This window comes from Mytilus edulis, chromosome 14 (assembly GCF_963676685.1).
Source record: "Mytilus edulis chromosome 14, xbMytEdul2.2, whole genome shotgun sequence".
In the NCBI taxonomy this organism is placed as follows: domain Eukaryota; kingdom Metazoa; phylum Mollusca; class Bivalvia; order Mytilida; family Mytilidae; genus Mytilus; species Mytilus edulis.
The window spans coordinates 42,662,688-42,681,977 of NC_092357.1; the positions used below are offsets into that span (position 1 = coordinate 42,662,688).

Genomic DNA, 19,290 nt, shown 5'->3' on the forward strand with positions numbered 1-19,290 from the left:
GTGACATCAAATGGGCTTTCAGGATTTCCCAATTTGTGAAAAAAAATCAAACATTGATCACTGAAAATATCTCAGCATCAAAATGAGAAATTATATAAATTTACAATGGAAAAAGAGCCTAGCATTGTCACCTTCCTGAATTGAATTGTCTGCATATTTGTGGACCTAAATCTGGAAGTTAATTCAGTCTTCTATTCTTTTCTCTTCTCAGAAATCAAAGTGTACTGTAGACTCTTTTACACTTCTAAAATCAATGATTCTTATTTCAAGCTCATTCACCAGTTTATGATATTTTTATACATGTATACAGTCAATAAAATTTATTTCCAGCTCCATCAACATTTTATTTGATTATTATATTCATAACCTTTAAACTGACCACAATTGGCCTTTTCAGAATCTAAAGGACTATGTTAATCTCATTTTTGTACACCAATAAGAACATAACGTTACCTCATTGGTTCAATTTCCATTGTTTAGGACATTTCAAACCAATCACAGCATTTTGGTGTATGTTTTTGAAAGTATCACCCCAAATGCATTAGATTCTGAAATGGCGAATTAATAATTCATATTTCCAGCACTTAAATCACAATTTTATAGTATTATTCTACATGTATAACATATAAACTTACCAAAGTCAATGATTTTCACTTCCCCACTATCATTTATGAGTATATTATGACCTTTAACATCACGATGTATGATGTTCTGTGAGTGGAGGTGTGCCAGCACACTGAGAGTTTCATGTAATATATGGGCTATCAGCATCTCATCAAGTTTCTCCCCACGATGGTGCACCTCTCGTGATAAGTGTGTGACTGATCCTTTACCACAGAGCTGAAAAATATTAAAAAATTTAATTGATTAAATTAAAGTATTTTATTTCTGTGCTTTCTTTATCCCTCTAGCTTATCCCTAGGCAATTGCAATGCATCATACTTTTTGGCATTTTGCTCTTTCTAGTACTGTGGATTCGTTTATTTTTGTTAGTACCAACTTTGTGGATTAAGGAAAATGTACATGTTCCTGGATATTTAATTTCATAGTTTAGCAGATCTAAAATTTGTCCTTAGTTGAACATTTTGTGGTATACCTGTACCAACGAAAATTGGTATCCAACGAAAAATAATGAATCTGCAATAATAAAGGTATTTCATTTCAAATTTCCCTCTAGTTCTCTCTATGGAATGCATCATACTTTTTGGCATTTTGCTTTTTCTAGACCTAGTTCTCTGTCCCATTCATTTGGACTCTGTTGTGTAGTTGTCTCGTTGGCATTATCACGCCACATCTTATCTTATTTTGGTAGCAATTTATTTCTGTAAATTTCTCACATTCTAACTTTGTTCATGTATTCATATAAGAGATAGTCAAACTTTGACAATTTATATTCACCAAAAATAGTTAATGACAATTTGTTGGTTTACAGTTTTTTTGAATTTCAGTTGCAGCCATCCTTAATATCAACTTATCAAAAGTAACATATCTATTTATTAAACTAAATTTAAACAATGGACTTTGGATAAATTCATTGATTGTACATTTAACAAAATGAGAAAAAAATCACACTATTCATTGAATTTCTGATGGTTTAGCATACAATTATTTGAAAATTTTAACAAAAATGCACAAGATTCAGAAACAGGATCACATATATACTTTCAGTGTAAAAGTACTATGGCTTAATTCTCCTTATTGACTATTTATTTAATTAAAGGCTTTGCATACATTTCTGTTGCTAGAATTTACATAATATTCAAAATTCATAGATCTTAGAGAATTATCTTTGAGTTAAACAGTAATTAAAGCAATAAAATTAATTATTATCTAATGCATTCCAACTAACTATTCAAAAATAAATTTCAAAATTGTATATTTAACCATATTTAAAATTTAATATGGATTTCGATAGAAAGCTTTACAGTTTACTCATACATAATGCAAATACAAGTCAATATGTCTGTTCTTTTATTTTAAAAGAACAATTCTCCTTTGCATATGAATAAAAGATAGATGGATTGGTGCATAGCTGACATTTTGGTCATTGTTGTCAAGACCTTACAGTGACCTGTAGTTGTTAACTTCTATGTCATTTGGTCTAAGGTGAATGTTTGTCTCATTGGTTTTATCATACCATATCCTCTTATTTTCATTTGTTCTCACTGGATCTTGTAAATGGTAATTATAACACACATCTTCTTATTTTTACATTAGAAATATGTTTATGTATTGTGAATATGTGACACTTTACTATTTACATGCAGGACTAAACAGAGCCTGAATTTAATATCAGATAGTTTTCCATGTAATAGTCAGCAGGCAGTCATGTCACCTTACCAAGAGATATACATTTATGATACTTTGTACTCTAATGCCTGAATGAGTCTTTGGTCTAACCTTAAAGATTCTTGAAGAGAAAATGTGAATAATAAATATGAGGTATAACTCAATAAGACAGCTACACAATGACACTACACAATGACACTAGACAATGACACTACACAATGACACTACACAATGACACTACACAAATGCTAGATATAATGAATCAACCCAAATAAAATTAATCAAAATAGAAAGGGACACACTGGCATTTTATGGTAAAGTTTCTGAGAAAATTTCATCAAATTCTGATTAGGAAAATTTATGAGGAAATTTGATAAAAATGTGACTGTATTTTGTGTGCACATGATTTGCTGAAACATTTAATCACGATATAATTTCGATACAAAAATGAAATTTATAGGAATGCATTTTCAGGTGATGGGGAGTTTTGGAACAAAATGGGTACCAGAAAATAAAGCATTACTATACATATCGCCCAGCGTTCATCCAAGATATTTCATATAGTATCCTGTTAAACAGGAGAAAATTAGTAATACTATCTTGTTTCTAAATGTAGCATCACATCCATAAATCAAACTAGGTGAAAAACTAATTCAAATAGCATCATATTCAAGAAATATAGCATCACATTACCATGATACTTATAGGCCTGGCAAAAAACTCTGAGTTTGCCTGCTTAGAAAACAATTGGGGGCTACAATACAGGTTTTACTATATTACCTCCATCACAATCCAGATCTGATTATCCATCCCAGGTTTTAGGAACAGCCCATAAAACTTAGGCATGTTTGGATGGTCTCCATGTTCACTCAGGATGATAAACTCTTGTTCTATTTCTTCTATCATTTCATGAATTGAGTCCAGGACCTTGACAGCCACCTTCTCTCCTGTAAAAAAAAAGGAGATATTAATATTATATTAAATATAATATGATATTTTTAATGACAGATCTTTGGTTGCATCTGTTATAGCTGGTTTTTATATTGTGTTTTATTTTTGCTTTGTAAGTGTCATCTAAAGTAACCTGCATAAATTTCTCTACATCTTCCAAGATAATTTTTATCACTGTTTTGACATTTCAAACATTGGTGCAATGTTTTTATTGGTGAAGAAAGCCATAATGTACCTGAAGAGAAAGATGACAAATTGTAAAGACACCTGACTTTTTTTGAAAAGTATATGTATTCTAATTATTGCCCTTTAGATGTTTTTGTTTTTTTGTTCTTTGTTGGGCTGCTGCCTCATTGACTTACACCAAACATTAATACATTTTTATTATGCCTACTTGGTATACTGGTATTCATTATTCTTTATTTGGGGTACACATTTTGTGGGAGTAGGTGATGACTACAGATTTAAAAATTCAAGAAGTCAAGATATCTATAAGATGAATGTTACAGTAACACAGAGTATCGATGACAAAACCATTAAAAAAAGTATCCAAGATTTACAATTTTAATATCATTCAGGGGCTCTGAATATGCATGACCATGTAATATTTGCCACTGGAAATACAACAATTACCAATCAGCTGATCAGAGTTCAGGAGTTCCATCACATAAAATGTCAAGTGACTACTGTAAATTCAGAAATTATTGCGAGGTTTTTATTATTGCGAAATATGCGACTGAGTTGTAAACGCAATAATTTAAACTCGCACTTTGAAATGTTTTATATGAATTAAACAGGATTTTTCTCAAAATCGTAATAATTAAAATCGCATTTTAGTCTGAAATGACAAAATCGCAATAATAAATGCACGCAATAATTTCTGAATTTACAGTATTAAAATATTTGCACTTAATATTTCCTCCTTAAAAATCAATAAAAAGATGTTTATTTATACAAGAGCTGAAAATTACGAAATCTTATATATAGAGTCCTATAAAATATCCCTACTCTGATACTAAGGCATGCTTGATTTGACATCAAAACAAAAATTTCTAATCCAAACTCCACATGGCTGCACATCTTCTTTAAATATAATGTAATGATGACATTAAAGGGCCTTGTGATAAAGTTCAATATTCGATAGAAACTTCATTAAAACTTAATTTCAGCTTACAGTAATACGTAAAATTCAATATTATTCTTTAATGAGAAATATTTGTGCATAAGTACACGAAGAAGGGCGAACAACCATAAACATGATAAACACTTAAAACTTTTAAATTTCCCAAAGGTTACAGTAAGTAGGTAAATAAGAATTCCAAAGAATTTGGTAAACAAAAGAAATATGTCGTAAGAGATTCAGGTATAAATCATTAAGGAAGCAACCCAACGATACAATGATAAACACTGAGGGTCAACCAACTTTTCGCTTTATTTAGCTACTTATAACTATACACAAAAAGTGGTAACTGGTGAAAAATTACATCTTAATTAACTAACTCTCTATAAATGTAAACCAAAAACCTTATTTTTACCATAACATTCAAGAGGGGGGATAGGAGGGGTCATGATCCCGAAATCCCGGGCTTAAAAACACGAAATCCCGAGGTCCCGAATTTAAATAAATAAAAATCCCGGATCCCGAAATTCGAAATAAAGAATTCCCGGATCCCGAAGGGGTAAATCCCGAAATCCCGAGCTTAAAAACACCCGATCCCGGAGTCCCGATAAAGGTCCTATCCCCCCTCATTCAATAATTTTAAATTGGTGACCATGATGAATTTTTAAACAAAAGATACCTTTTAGGGGTGACTATAAATATATGGTTTGGTTTCACTTCAGCATAGATATTTTTGGAAAAAATACACAGAGATTGCAATGCAAGATTCCTGATTGAACTCTCCAGTTTCATGCAAATGAAAATCTATAAGTGCTTTTGACTGTACACAGTATCTATTATGCATTACATATTCCCCCACCTAGTTATGTCATTAAACTTTTACCCAGTGGCTATTTTTTTTCTTTGTTTTATTAACCCGTTAGAAACAAATTTAATAATAATCCTTATAAATTTACGAGTGTATAAGTCTCAAACAGCCTATTTTTCATCCATAATGTTTTATTCAAAAGGATAATATCAGTTGAAGAGGGGCGTTAAGGGGGGTATCTGCACTGAAGAACAAAAAAATAAAATTGCCATTTCACGATGAATGAATAATCAAAAATTTCTTGCACATTGATCTTTTAACCGATTTCACAAACATGATGAATAACGAACCTTTTTCATGACTGCACGTGAAATAAAAATAACAAAACACGTTGCATGAAAATAACCCTTTACCACCCTCGTTAAATAGTCCATTATAAGAATTATCATGAGACTAATTGTAAAGCTATTTGTCCACATGATAATTTTGTAACCCAAAGACAGTGATTTCCTAAACAAACATTTGGTGTATTTATATAGAATTTTTTATCGATTTCAGAAACCACAAGGTTATTTGTTTTCAAGATAAATTTATGTACCAAGGTAAACAATTTACTGTTAAAATAAAGAGATGTGGTTTGGTCACCAGTGAAATAACTATTGATCAGAGAGTAAAAGAAATCAAGCAATTATAGGTTACAATACAGCACAGCCTTCAACAATGAGTAATAACACATATGTTTTAGTAATATTAGCTACTGAAGGCTCTAAATGACAAAATATGAACTAAATCAAACAACAAAACCAATGGTCTGCCCTAATTGAGTGAATGTATGTGCTTTACATGTCTCCAAACTCCTATTGGTAGGATTGAGATAAAAAGGGAGGACACTTGTTAAGATCTATATTAATCCAATTAAAAACTTTCGGGTAGGCAAAAATGGACAAAAAAGGGTAGGAAACACAACAATTTCCATTTTGGCCTGAATTGTCATGCACCTACACTATCCAGTCTACAAAAATTCAAAATCCCTGAGTTAAGAGCCCAAAATCATTAATCACAATAACAGTATTTACCATTACATGAATTTGAAAACTGCATAAAGCTGCATTCATTCATTCAGATTTCCATTAAGCCTGTCAATGCATTACCAATCATGCAGGCAGCATAAACAGGTAGACAAATAAAAGGAAAAAAAATAATTACATAGCCTTGGAATTAAAGTAAAAGGTATTTATATTTATGCTTAATCAAATTTCAATCTTTTACCATAATATGAGGGTATGGATGGATGGTCCTGCATTTCTTTCATTTTTAGCCCATTTTTCCCAACTTATAAATGACTCCGATTATTTGATCTCTTTTCTTTATATTTTTGGTCCATTTTCTCTATTTTCTATTTCTTTTCCCTTTCATCTGCACTTCTAGCATATTATTCTGTATTCAGTAAACCTAGACTCTCTTAACATATTATATACATTTATATGTTTAGCTATTCTAACATATCTTCAATTGTTTTCTACCAATATATCTTCCAGAAGAGTTAAAATATCTTTAATCATTTTCTTCATTTAGAAAGACGTCTTCGAGTAATGAAATAGCTTACACCACAAAGAATCATGTTTCAAGATTTACCATTTTTATATTTATGCTATAATGGTATATTTTATATTACAATTATATTAGTCTTAGAAAAAGGTAATGTACCTAGGATTCAATTCTAAAACCACAAAAAATAACATTTTATTCCTATTATACCAAATTGATGGAATCACGTTTTAAGATCATATTTATATAAGGATATATGCTATATTAATATATTTTATTACTTGATATTAGTCTCTGAAAAGATAATGTTCTTAAGAAGCCAGGAATATGTATAATATTTCAATTAAAACAGAGCTAGATATCCACACTAATTAAATAAGGAATAGTGAACCTTGAACACTTAAGTAATTATTTTATTTTTCTGTATTACAAGAAATCTAAAAAAAGATGTGGAAGAGACATTGAAAAGAAAGTAAAACTGACAAAGCACTGGCATAACACTAAAGAGACAAAAGACAAAGTCCAAAAAACATGCATAGATTTAACTGAAGACTGACCAACACTAGCCCACCAATTACAGGGGATACTCTAAGCTGATTTACTGCTAAACATCCAGTGCCAGTGGCAAATATTTCATACAAGTTCAGGACAAAAACACATCAACAATAAAAACAAAAGGAAGGTCTGTAATAGAGAATGCCTGGTATGAAGGACGGGAAAATTTTAACTGCCACTGCGAATTGAGAAATAGAGACCCTTTATATGTCAGTTTGGTATGTTCAAGACATTTGGTTAAGTAAGAATACAATGTTAGAGAGTTATTTCTCCTTAACCAGTTATTGGATTTTGCGTATTCCAAATTTGGATTAAATATTAGTTTTACAGTTGATCGTTCTCTGGATTTTATTGTAACCATACGTGTACATGCATTTTGTGAAATAAAAACTTTCTTAATCATTTGTTAATGTTAACAGTAGTTTTATCATTTATGCCAAAGTAAAGCATATATAAAATGGTGGAGAACCCAGGCAAACTCTCATGTATAAGTAAACATTAATAATAGGCCAGTAAGAATAAATAAAGGTAAATAATAAGCCAGTAAGAATAAATAAAGGTAAATAATAAGCCAGTAAGAAAGATACCTGTAACTTTGTGTTTGACTGTGTAAACATCTCCATATGTCCCCTCTCCTATGAGCTCCTCTAGCTCCCATGTGTCTGTGTGGTCTGGAAGCTCAGTGAATTTAATCACCCGTGAGTAAGTGTTATATAAATAAAGCATAAAATGGTGGAGGACCAGGGCAAACTCTCATGTATATGTAAAGGTTAATATTAAGCCAGTAAGAATGATACCTGTAACTTTGTGTTTGGCTGTGTAAACATCTCCATAGGTCCCCTCTCCTATGAGGTCCTCTAGCTCCCATATGTCTGTAGGATCTGGAAGCTCAGTGAATTTGATCACTCGTGAGTAAGTGTTATATAACTGAAGCATACCTTCAGATTTCTTAAGGTTCTTATCTGTAAAAAAAAAATGATTAAGATTACCACTCTAATTTAAAGAGTAAAAAAAGCAATCCAAAAATAAATATACATAAAGTTAAGCCATTTCAAATCATATTTTATAGTGTGTCTTTTTATCTTATAATGTTACCTTACTGCTTCAGGTTAGGGTGAAGGTGGGTGCCGGTTAAAATCATTTGCATGCATGCACCTTTTCTAAGTCATGAGCCTGTTGTTCAGTGCATGTCTGCTGTTTATAAATGTGGTTTATAAGAGTTCCTCGTAACTTGTCTTTTCATATAGATTGATCGAACCATTGGTTTATCTGTTTGAATTGTTTCACACTGGTAATTTTGGGGCTTTTTATAGCTTGCTGTTCATTGCGAGTCAAGGTCCTTATTAAAGGCTGTATCTAAACTACAATGGTTTACTTTTTACACATTGCGACTTGGGACAGAGAGTTCTCATTGGCACTCATAACATATCTTTTTATTTATAAACATCACATCATTAGATATTTTCTATTGACATAATTTGAACTAGCTTTATTCCCCTTGGCGACCATGTTCAAGGACAAAATGGGTTTCTTTCATATTTCACTTACCAAATACAATTTTGTGATTCAAGTATTACCGTAAATGGTTTGAGAAAAAAAACTGTCGTCATGAATTATTTTAAAAGCAAACATATTGAAACAATCAAAAATCATTCTGAATACCAGAAAAAACTACTTTTTAATTTTACCCCAAGGTTCAAGGAGTAACCTTCAACCTTCACTTACTGATTTCCAATGCAGACGAAGATAATCCAAAGATCTGACCATGCTAAGAACCTATAGAAGCAACATCATCCAAGCGAACCATTAAGTAATCAATGATAGTCTTTTTTAATCATCTTTTTTTTAACATTTCTTGAAGTAAATGACTTAATGACATCCAAATAATGTCACTCAAAACTTTCTAAGTCCCTTGGATAACTTTAAAAATACATAAATTATGTTCCTTTTTCAATGAGTTTTCACTGGTTTGTTCCATTTCAGAATAACTATTTTTTGAAAAAATGCCTGAGACTTAAATTCCAAATGTAAGTTTGTTGAAAATATGCTCCTTTTCCAAATGAAAGTTTGTTGAAAATATGCTCCTTTTCCAAATGAAAGTTTGTTGAAAATATGCTCCTTTTCCAAATGAAAGTTTGTTGAAAATATGCTTCATATGAGTATCAACTTAAATATTTGCTCACTTTCCACATGAGCATATTAAATTTTATACTCCTTTTCCACTCCTAGAGCAGTTAGAAAATATGCTTCTTTTCATTATTGAAATACCCTTCTTTTTCCAAAAATTTGCTCCGTTTAAAATGTATGATTAATGTTACTGAACACATATCCTCAGTAAACGAGGTTGAATTGACCAGTAGAATTCATTTAAGAAAAAAAAGCTACCACTGTAAATTTTTAGAGCTATAAATTAAGGCTACTGATACAATTTTAAAAAATATACACATGCAGGTTTTCATGAAAGTTCATTTTTTAAATTCTTCTGCATAACTTTTGTTAATCCATTAAAAATAGCCATTTTATGTTCATAATAAATTCATCTAACATTCTAATATTTGTTTGGGTCGTATTTCACAAAACCACTTATATTTCACAGTACAATTACAACATATATTTCAATCAAACATCCATTAAAATAGTCCAAAGTAGCCCTGTATTTGACGAGAGGCGGTGGGTTAATACGCAATTCCTTTTATTCAATGTATAGAAGCCATTACTTCATATGTAATACAAGATTTAAATGTAAGATATAATTGTCATACACACTCATTCATAGTATTTGCTGTCATTTAAAATGAAAACAATGGGTATGGGGCATTTCAATTAAAAGTATTATAAGTCATATCAAATTTCTTCAATGAATCAAATGCTTTTGTTTTTAACTGGAAAAACATTTAAATTTAGCACCATTAAGTATATACTCGTTCCTACTTTCAGTTTACATAAATAAATTCAGTAATTAGGCCAAATATTTTATGTACTGAGCACCTGCCAAAATACATTTGTATTACAATTGTACTATCAAGATTGTACTTATATTTTATATAGTGCTGGTTCCTGGTTCAATTGGTAACTAGTGCTAAACTTAATAGATTGTATATTATGATTGTGAATTTAATTTAATAGGTAGCTAAATTTTACAGATTTGTTGTGTTGTGTTACAAAACCATGCATGGTCTACAATTTCCAAACATTATATATTAACATGAAAAAAGTTGTGTAAAACAAGATTCTAAAGCTTGACCACCCTTTTGTATAAGTGTCTGTTTAAATAGAGGAGTTTTAGAATAGTGTTTGTTTCAATGTGTAGGTGAAAAAGTCTAAAATCACATGACATTTTTATATGCATCTGCAAATTAAGCAAATGGGGAATAATTTGAAAAGATTTCTATTTAAAATATTTGGCCATAGTTTTCTCATCAAGATGTCACCTATGGTCAGCAGGGGCGGATCCCGTTATTTTAAAAGGGGGAGGGGGTCCAACTTCATGTCCCCATTCAAATGCATTGATCGTCCAAAAAAGGGGGTGTTTCAACCCTTGGATCTGCCACTGGCCAGGTGACATTACAAAATATATATAACTTGATATTTCATGCATGCAGATAACATGTTGATCCTAAATATGACAAACTTAGAATATATTTTGTGTGTAAGATATGATACATTACACCTGCAAACAGATCTAGATAGAGTATCTCTGAATTTCCATATGATTTCATGTGCACAAATGTATATTCAGGCATGCATTTTAAGTACAAAATAAACATATTGTATACATGTATATTTTTAGTTAAATACAATACAATTTCCCAAGTTAAATGTAAACAATTTTGAAGAAAAGTAAAACAAAAAGATACAGTTTAGAACTAAAAGTGGCAAATTAAAGAAGCCTTGTTCATTGCTGTTTTAGACATGTCTTGAAATTTGTTCCAAGGTCCTTAGTAAATTAAATGTTCCTTACATAAATACAAGTATTTCAGTACAAGGTCAAGACATTGTATAGCATGCTAAGGTCTTATCTATTTAAATGCAATCATTCTCTTACATTCTAATTGATAAAAAAAAAATTCACAAGAAAGAAGAAACAAACATTTTTTAAAGTGAAAGATTTATACTTGACACAACTTTCCTTATTTAACTAAAAAATACCATATTAAACTACATCCCTGAAGAAAACAGGGAGTTTCTCAGACTCAGAAGCAGAACATGAACACGAAAGCATACCAAATGTGTGCACTGCAGATTGTATAAATGTAAAGATACATGTATATCTAAATGTTCTGCTTGTAATCTTATATTTTTTTTAAGTACAATGCAAGCTATGAATTTAAGTAACAACAAGAATGTGTCCAAAGTACACTGATGCTCCATTCCCACTATCATTTTCTATGTTCAGTAGACTGTGACATTGGGATAAGAAATCTAATTTGGCATTACAATTAGAAAGATTATATCATAGGGAACAATGTGTATTAAGTTTCAAATTGATTGGACTTCAACTTCATCAAAAACTACCTTGACCAAAAACTTATACTTAAACAGTGAAGCAGGACAGATGGAGGAACAGAAGAACTGACAGACGAACAGACAAACAAATGCACAGACCAGAAAAAATAATGCCACTCTACTTTTTGGTTGGGCATCAAAATAATTTCTTGGTGAACTTTTGAATCATTTTTTATTCCATTTAAATGGTCTGGGTCAGTGCTCGATATCTTTCTTCAGTTTAAAAAGAAAATAAATTTACATATTATTTGCTTACTTAAAGAGTTTTATCTTAAAATGAGTCCTACGCAAATGTTCAATTCTTAACAAAACAAACATACACTATTCAAGTAGATATATATAGGTCTACATAAAAAGTGACAAAGGGTACAAAGATAACAGAATTTAGGGACGACATCAAAAGTTCAATGAAGGATAAAAAACTTAATTCACATAGTTTTTTCACTGACCCCCACACCCCCCCTCTTAACTTAATTTGGGAAAAATTGATTGACCAATAGGGATATATGTAAAATCGATTTTAGATTAACAAAACTTGCAGCAATGTTTCTAGCTGTAACATTTGAAAAGGTTTAATCCTATTGAATTAAGATCAATTAAGAAAGTTTGCAAAACAAATATAAAATCTGATAGAAATATAAAATCTGTTTGTGTTATCATAAATTTTTTTTAAAATACACAATTATAATCATGATAATAAACTTCTGGATATACAGAAAGAATATTTCATAATTTTGTTTATTTCCTTCGTATCAAAAATTACCTAAATTTTAGAAGTGAAAAAACATTGATAAACGATATAAGCCTTTTCAAATACACAATCTTAATAAACTTCTTGATAAACAGAAAAGGTATTTCACAATTTTACTTATTTTCTTCGTATCAAAAATTGACTTAATTTTAGAAGTGAAATAAACATTGATAAAAGATAAGCAAATAAAATTCTTACCAAAAGTATTCTGCTTAATTCCTGCCATACCTGACTTCATCACTTTCTACCTGAAGATCTTTTTACCTGTCCAGGTAAGACCTAATCAATCACATCAAAGTTTAATCAGTTCTTGATACTTTGATGGATTAGGTTTGTATAGGGAATCTGATCAACGATTGTCAGATCATTATAAATCAGATATATAGGATAGCTTTTTAACAAGGAAAACACTAGAAGTCCTCTAGGGAAATGCATATAGCTGAAAACAATAAGTTCTCTGGGATATGCATTCTGTCAATTTGCTGAAAACAATAAGTTCTCTGGGATATGCATTCTGTCAATTTGCTGAAAACAATAAGTTCTCTGGGATATGCATTCTGTCAATTTGCTGAAAACAATAAGTTCTCTGGGATATGCATTCTGTCAATTTGCTGAAAACAATAAGTTCTCTGGGATATGCATTCTGACACTATGATGCATTCCATGACTTTTTAACAAGGAAAACACTAGAAGACGGCCTCTAGAGATAAGCTTTCTGTCAGTGTAGTTGAAAACAATCAGTTTTCTGAGATATGCATTCTGACACTTTAATGCATTCAAATTGCTTTTTAGCTAAGAAAAACACTAGAAGACGGCCTCTAGAGATAAGCATTTAGTCAGTATATAACTGTATAGCATAAGAGAAACACTAGAATTTCTAAGGGGTAATTATGCATTTTGATGTAATTTATAGAATTTGGTAAACTGCATACTTTCAAATGAGATTTGTATTGGGAATCTGATCAACGATTGTCAGATTATTATAAATCAGATATATAGGATAGCTTTTTAACAAGGAAAACACTAGAAATCCTCTAGATATATATATAGGGGATATGCATATAGCTGAAAACAATAAGTTCTCTGGGATATGCATTCTGACACTATGATGCATTCCATGACTTTTTAACAAGGAAAACACTAGAAGTGCTCTAGGGATAAGCATTCTGTCAATTTGCTGAAAACAATGAGTTCTCTAGGATATGCATTCTGACATTATGATGGATTCCATGACTTTTTAACAAGGAAAACACGAGAAGTCCTCTATGGATAAGAATTCTGTCAATTTGCTGAAAACAATGAGTTCTCTGGGATATGCATTCTGACAATAATGATGCATTCCAATTTCTTTTAAACAGGAACCAGATGCTCTGCAGGGCGCAGCTTTATACGACCGCAGAGGTCGAACCCTGAACAGTTAGGGCAAGTATGAACACAACATTTAAGTTTGATACAGCTCTGAATTTGGATTGTGATTAAATAGTTGACAAAACATAGGTTTCTGACACAGAATGAATGTGGTCTAAGAAATAAAACTTAAAAACTTAAAAATTTTAAATTGGACATTTACCTATTATGGTCCAATATCCAAAATCTAAATACATGGTTAGATTCAGCATAGCATAGAACCCCAAGAATTCAATTTTTGATGAAATCAAATAATGTTCAATTTTAGACCCTTTAAACCTCAATGTGGACCAATTTGATAACCGGTCCCAAATACTAAAAATCTAAATACATGGTTAGATTCAGCATATTGAAGAACCCTATATATTCAATTTTTGTTGAAATCAAACAAAGTTTAATTTTTGACCCTTTGGACCTTAATGTAGACCAATTTGAAAACAGGACAATACTGTACAATTGAATATTTCTTGCTATTGCGCAAAACTGTGTAATTGAAAATTTCTTGCTATTGCGCAATATTGTGCAATTAGATATTTCTTGCTATTGCGCAATACTCTGCAATTGAAGATTTCTTGCTATTGCACAATACTGTGCAATTGAAGATTTCTTGCTATTGCATAATACTGTGCAATTGAAAATTTCTTGCTATTGCACAATACTGTGCAATTGAAGATTTCTTGCTATTGCAGAATACTGTGCAATTGAAAATTTCTTGCTATTGCACTATATACTTAATATAATAATTTTGAACCCCCATTTTGACCCACTTGAAAACTTGGCCCATAATCAAAAATCTAAGTACATGTTTAGATTCAGCATATTGAAGAACTCCATATATTCAAGTTTTGTTGAAATCAAACAAAGTTTAATTTTTGACCCTTTGGACCTTAATGTAGACCAATTTGAAAACAGGACAATACTGTACAATTGAATATTTCTTGCTATTGCGCAAAACTGTGCAATTGAAAATTTCTTGCTATTGCGCAATATTGTGCAATTAGATATTTCTTGCTATTGCGCAATACTCTGCAATTGCAGATTTCTTGCTAATGCACAATACTGTGCAATTGAAGATTTCTTGCCATTGCATAATATTGTGCAATTGAAAATTTCTTGCTATTGCACTATACTTAATATAATAATTTTGGACCCCCATTTATACCAACTTGAAAACTGGGCCAAAAATCAAAAATCTAAGTACATGTTTAGATTCAGCATATTGAAGAACCCCATGTATTCAATTTTTGTTGAAATCAAACAAAGTTTAATGTTTGACCCTTTGGACCTAAATGTAGACCAATTTGAAAACGGGACAAAACTGTACAATTGAATATTTCTTGCTATTGCGCAAAACTATGCAATTGAAAATTTCTTGCTATTGCGCAATATTGTGCAATTAGATAGTTCTTGTTATTGCGTAATACTCTGCAATTGAAGATTTCTTGCTATTGCACAATACTGTGCAATTGAAGATTTCTTGCTATTGCACAATACTGTGCAATTGAAAACTTCTTGCTATTGCACATTACTGTGCAATTGAAGATTTCTTGCTATTGCGGAATACTGTGCAATTATAAATTTCTTGCTATTGCACAATACTTAATATAATAATTTTGGACCCCGATTTGGACCAACTTGAAAACTGGGCCCATAATCAAAAATCTAAGTACATGTTTAGATTCAGCATGTTGAAGAACCCCATATATTCAATTTTTGTTGAAATCAAACAAAGTTTAATTTTTGACCCTTTGGACCTTAATGTAGACCAATTTGAAAACGGGACAATACTGTGCAATTGAATATTTCTTGCTATTGTGCAAAACTGTGCAATTGAAAATTTCTTGCTATTGTGCAATATTGTGCAATTAGATATTTCTTGCTATTGCGCAATACTGTGCAATTGAAAATTTCTTGCTATTGCACAATACTGAATATAATAATTTTGAACCCCCATTTGGACCAACTTGAAAACTGGGCCCATAATCAAAAATCTAAGTACATGTTTAGATTCAGCATATCAAAGAACCCCAAGAATTCAATTTTTGTTAAAATCAAGCTAAGTTTAAATTTGGACCCTTTGGACCTTAATGTAGACCAATTGGAAAACAGGACCAAAAATTAAGAATCTGAATACATGGTTAGATATGGCATATCAAAGAACCCCAATAATTCATTTATTACTGAAATCAAACAAAGTTTAATTTTAGACCCTTTGGGCCCCTAGTTTGTTAGGACCAAAACTCCCAAAATCAATACAAACCTTCCTTTTGTGGTCATAAACCTTGTGTTAAAATTTCATAGATTTCTATTCACTTATACTAAAGTTATTGTGCAAAAACCAAGAAAAATGCTTATTTGGGACCTGTTTTTGGCCCCTAATTCCTAAACTGTTGGATAAGCATTCAGTCAGAATAGCTGTATAGTATAGGGAAACACTAGATTTTCTAAGGGATTTGCATTTTGACTTACCGTTTATCTATAGATTTTTTTTAAACTGCATGCATTCATATTGGGTTTGTATTCGGAATCTGACCTACGAATGACAGACTTTTATAAATCAGATTAATGGGATAGCTTTTTACAAGAAAAACACTAAGAAGTCCTCTAGGGATAAGCATTCTGATAGTGTGTCTGGAAACAATAAGTTCTTGGGGATATGCCATCTGACAGTATATATGCATTCCAATCATATAGCTTTTTTACAAGGAAAACAATAAAAGTCCTCTAGGGATATGCATTCTGTCATGGTGTAGCTAAATACAATGAGTTTCCTGGGAATTGCATTCTGACACTATGATGCATTTAAATAATATAGATTTTTTACAAGGAAAACACTAGAAGTCCTGAGGACTATATGCATATTGACGTAATTTTCCGCATTTCTAAAATTTGTTCACTGCATAAATTCATAATTTTCTACCTTTCAAAATTATTCAATGTCTATGACTGCATGTACATAACATCAATTTCAATACATGTAACCACAAATATTAATTCATTTTTCAAATTATAATAACAATTGTAAACTTGTTGCAAAGTAAATATCATCCAGATGTACATTGCAAATTAAGAAATAAATCTAAATGCTTTAACAAAAGATGGCCATTTTAATCAAATAAAATTTCTATATAAGAAAAGAATATATTTATAACTTCATTTCAATATAACGCCAAATTAACTTCAGGTCAATCTTAACATGAAAACTCACTCAAATCTAATGAAATAATCTCTAACTATCTGAGAAACTTTCTGTGTTTTGTATAGATTATGAAATCTAATAAAGTTACCACAATTTATATCAAATGTGAGAAATAATAGTTGATGTTTTACCCAGGAAACAAATATAGTGAAATCTGTATATTATAAAATTGAAAAGATTGAGTCTTTATGATTCTAAATTTCTATTCTAATTTTTTGGTTTGGAAAACTCGAAATTACACAGATAAAAAAATTAAAGTAAATGTACATGTAGTAGCAAGGAGCATTATATCCTGATTCTGAAGATGAGGCTGAGAACCCTTGAAAGGTTGATTGAATTCTTAAAAGTTGTTTTCAAGGAGTTGCAGATAAACAAAGTGTGCATATGGGTGACAAATGGGCCAGACTACAGAAATATTCCTTATGTTCATCCCAGCTGGACACTGTCAATTAAGCAACACAAAAACTATTAGCCAGGTGTTCATAAGCATAGGTTCACTTACTTACATATATGAGACTGTTACAGAACCAAATTCAGAGCTAAGTTTACACAGTTTTTTAGTTTTACAAAAGGTTCAGTTAAGGTGGTAAGTACCCAACACCTTAACTAAAATTAATTTGGCTCGTTTAGTTTTCTTTAAATTTTGACAGAGTATTTACTTTGACCCTTTGACAAAAATATAAAAATTTCAAAAAATTTGAACCAATCGTTTAATCAGAAAAATTACACCAGTTGGTTATATAGCAGTTTGACAAACACTTATTTTGATCATTGAAAAACTTAATATTCCCTTAACAACACAACATAATTAAAACGTTTTACTGATTTTACAGAGTTATCTCCCTGTAGTGTTACTGGTACCACCTTAAGTCAGATTCAAGTGTACTTACATTGTATAAATATAATTTATCAATATTTTTGGGTTATTGATTTCTATGTTCTTTGAGATTCAATAAAATCTTCATTTTCAATGCATATTAATTTTTAAATCCAGAGTATTTTTCTATAAAATTGTTAAACATTTGTACACAAGAGTTACTTCCCCTATAAATGTTCAGTTGTAACATTTGTCTGAACAAAATGAACAGTAAAACTAATATTCAAAAAGATCCCCATGCAGCTGGTCCCAGAGAAAATTGACATCATAAGAGAAGCGACTTTTGAGTTGAGATTCAAAATGCATATGTATAATTCATGGTTCTCGCTAAGGACTTTGAAGGCGAGTCCAGGGACTCGTCATTTTTGGCCATGATGAGTCCAACAGCTAGAAGAAAATAATTTATTGCAATATAATGTAATATTATAGTCTCCATATCCTAATAGAGCAATGAAATGACATTAAATTCAGATCACTTTTAAACTTTTGCTATAAAATGTTGATATTTGTGTTCAACTGTGTTCAGTTTATATACAATATTTCAATCTTGATGCATCTGTGGACTCATCAGTTTTGAAAATGGTAAGTCCAAACAGTTTTTGATGAGTCCAGGACTCATGGACTCCCCTTAGTGAGAACCCTGTGAGGGGAAGGAAGAGTGAAAGTGGAAGAGGGGTTTGGCTAAAAGGGATGACCTTTAAAAAAACATTTTGACTGTATTTGGTTAGTGAAGAAATTTTCATATTTTTTTATTCCCTGGCAGTAATGACAATTGACAAACACAACTTTTCCAATTGTTTATTTAGTGATTATATACTTGTGAAGTGTCCTTAAATTATTTATAACTTCTACTTGATGATGGAAAATAGGTTTTTATAAACAAAAATAGATAAAAACAAGAATGTGTCCAAAGTACACGGCTGCCCTACTGGCACTATCATTTTCTATGTTCAGTGGACCATGAAATTGGGGTCAAAACTTTAATTTGGAATTAAAATTAGAAAGATCATATCATAGGGAACATGTGTACTAAGTTTCAAGTTGATGTAACTTTAACTTCATCAAAAACTACCTTGACCAAAAACTTTAACCTGAACTTTGCACTATCATTTTCTATGTTCAGTGAACCATGAAATTGGGGTCAAAACTATAATTTGGCATTAAAATTAGAAAGATCATATCATGGGGAACATGTGTATCAAGTTTCAAGTTGATTGGACTTCAGCTTCATCAAAAACTACCTCGACCAAAAACTTTAACCTGAAGCGAACAGACGCAC

General features: G+C 31.0%; 1 protein-coding gene across 2 annotated transcripts in view; it reads right to left on the reverse strand.

Annotated features, from left to right (window-relative positions):
• Positions 1-19,290, reverse strand: part of LOC139502584 (myosin-IIIb-like) — a 104,156-nt gene that overhangs the window by 82,635 nt on the left and 2,231 nt on the right. Inside the window, exons 1-4 of one of the 2 annotated variants that reach the window (XM_071292088.1) lie at positions 12,727-12,827; positions 8,069-8,233; positions 3,070-3,236; positions 636-840 (exon numbers count right to left, since the gene is read on the reverse strand). In XM_071292088.1, the coding sequence (XP_071148189.1) occupies positions 636-840; positions 3,070-3,236; positions 8,069-8,233; positions 12,727-12,766 (577 nt within the window). In that variant the 5' untranslated portion in view covers positions 12,767-12,827. Of the gene's footprint in view, positions 1-635; positions 841-3,069; positions 3,237-8,068; positions 8,234-12,726; positions 12,828-19,290 lie in introns of those variants that run through there. The other variant, XM_071292090.1, reaches the window with a different exon arrangement.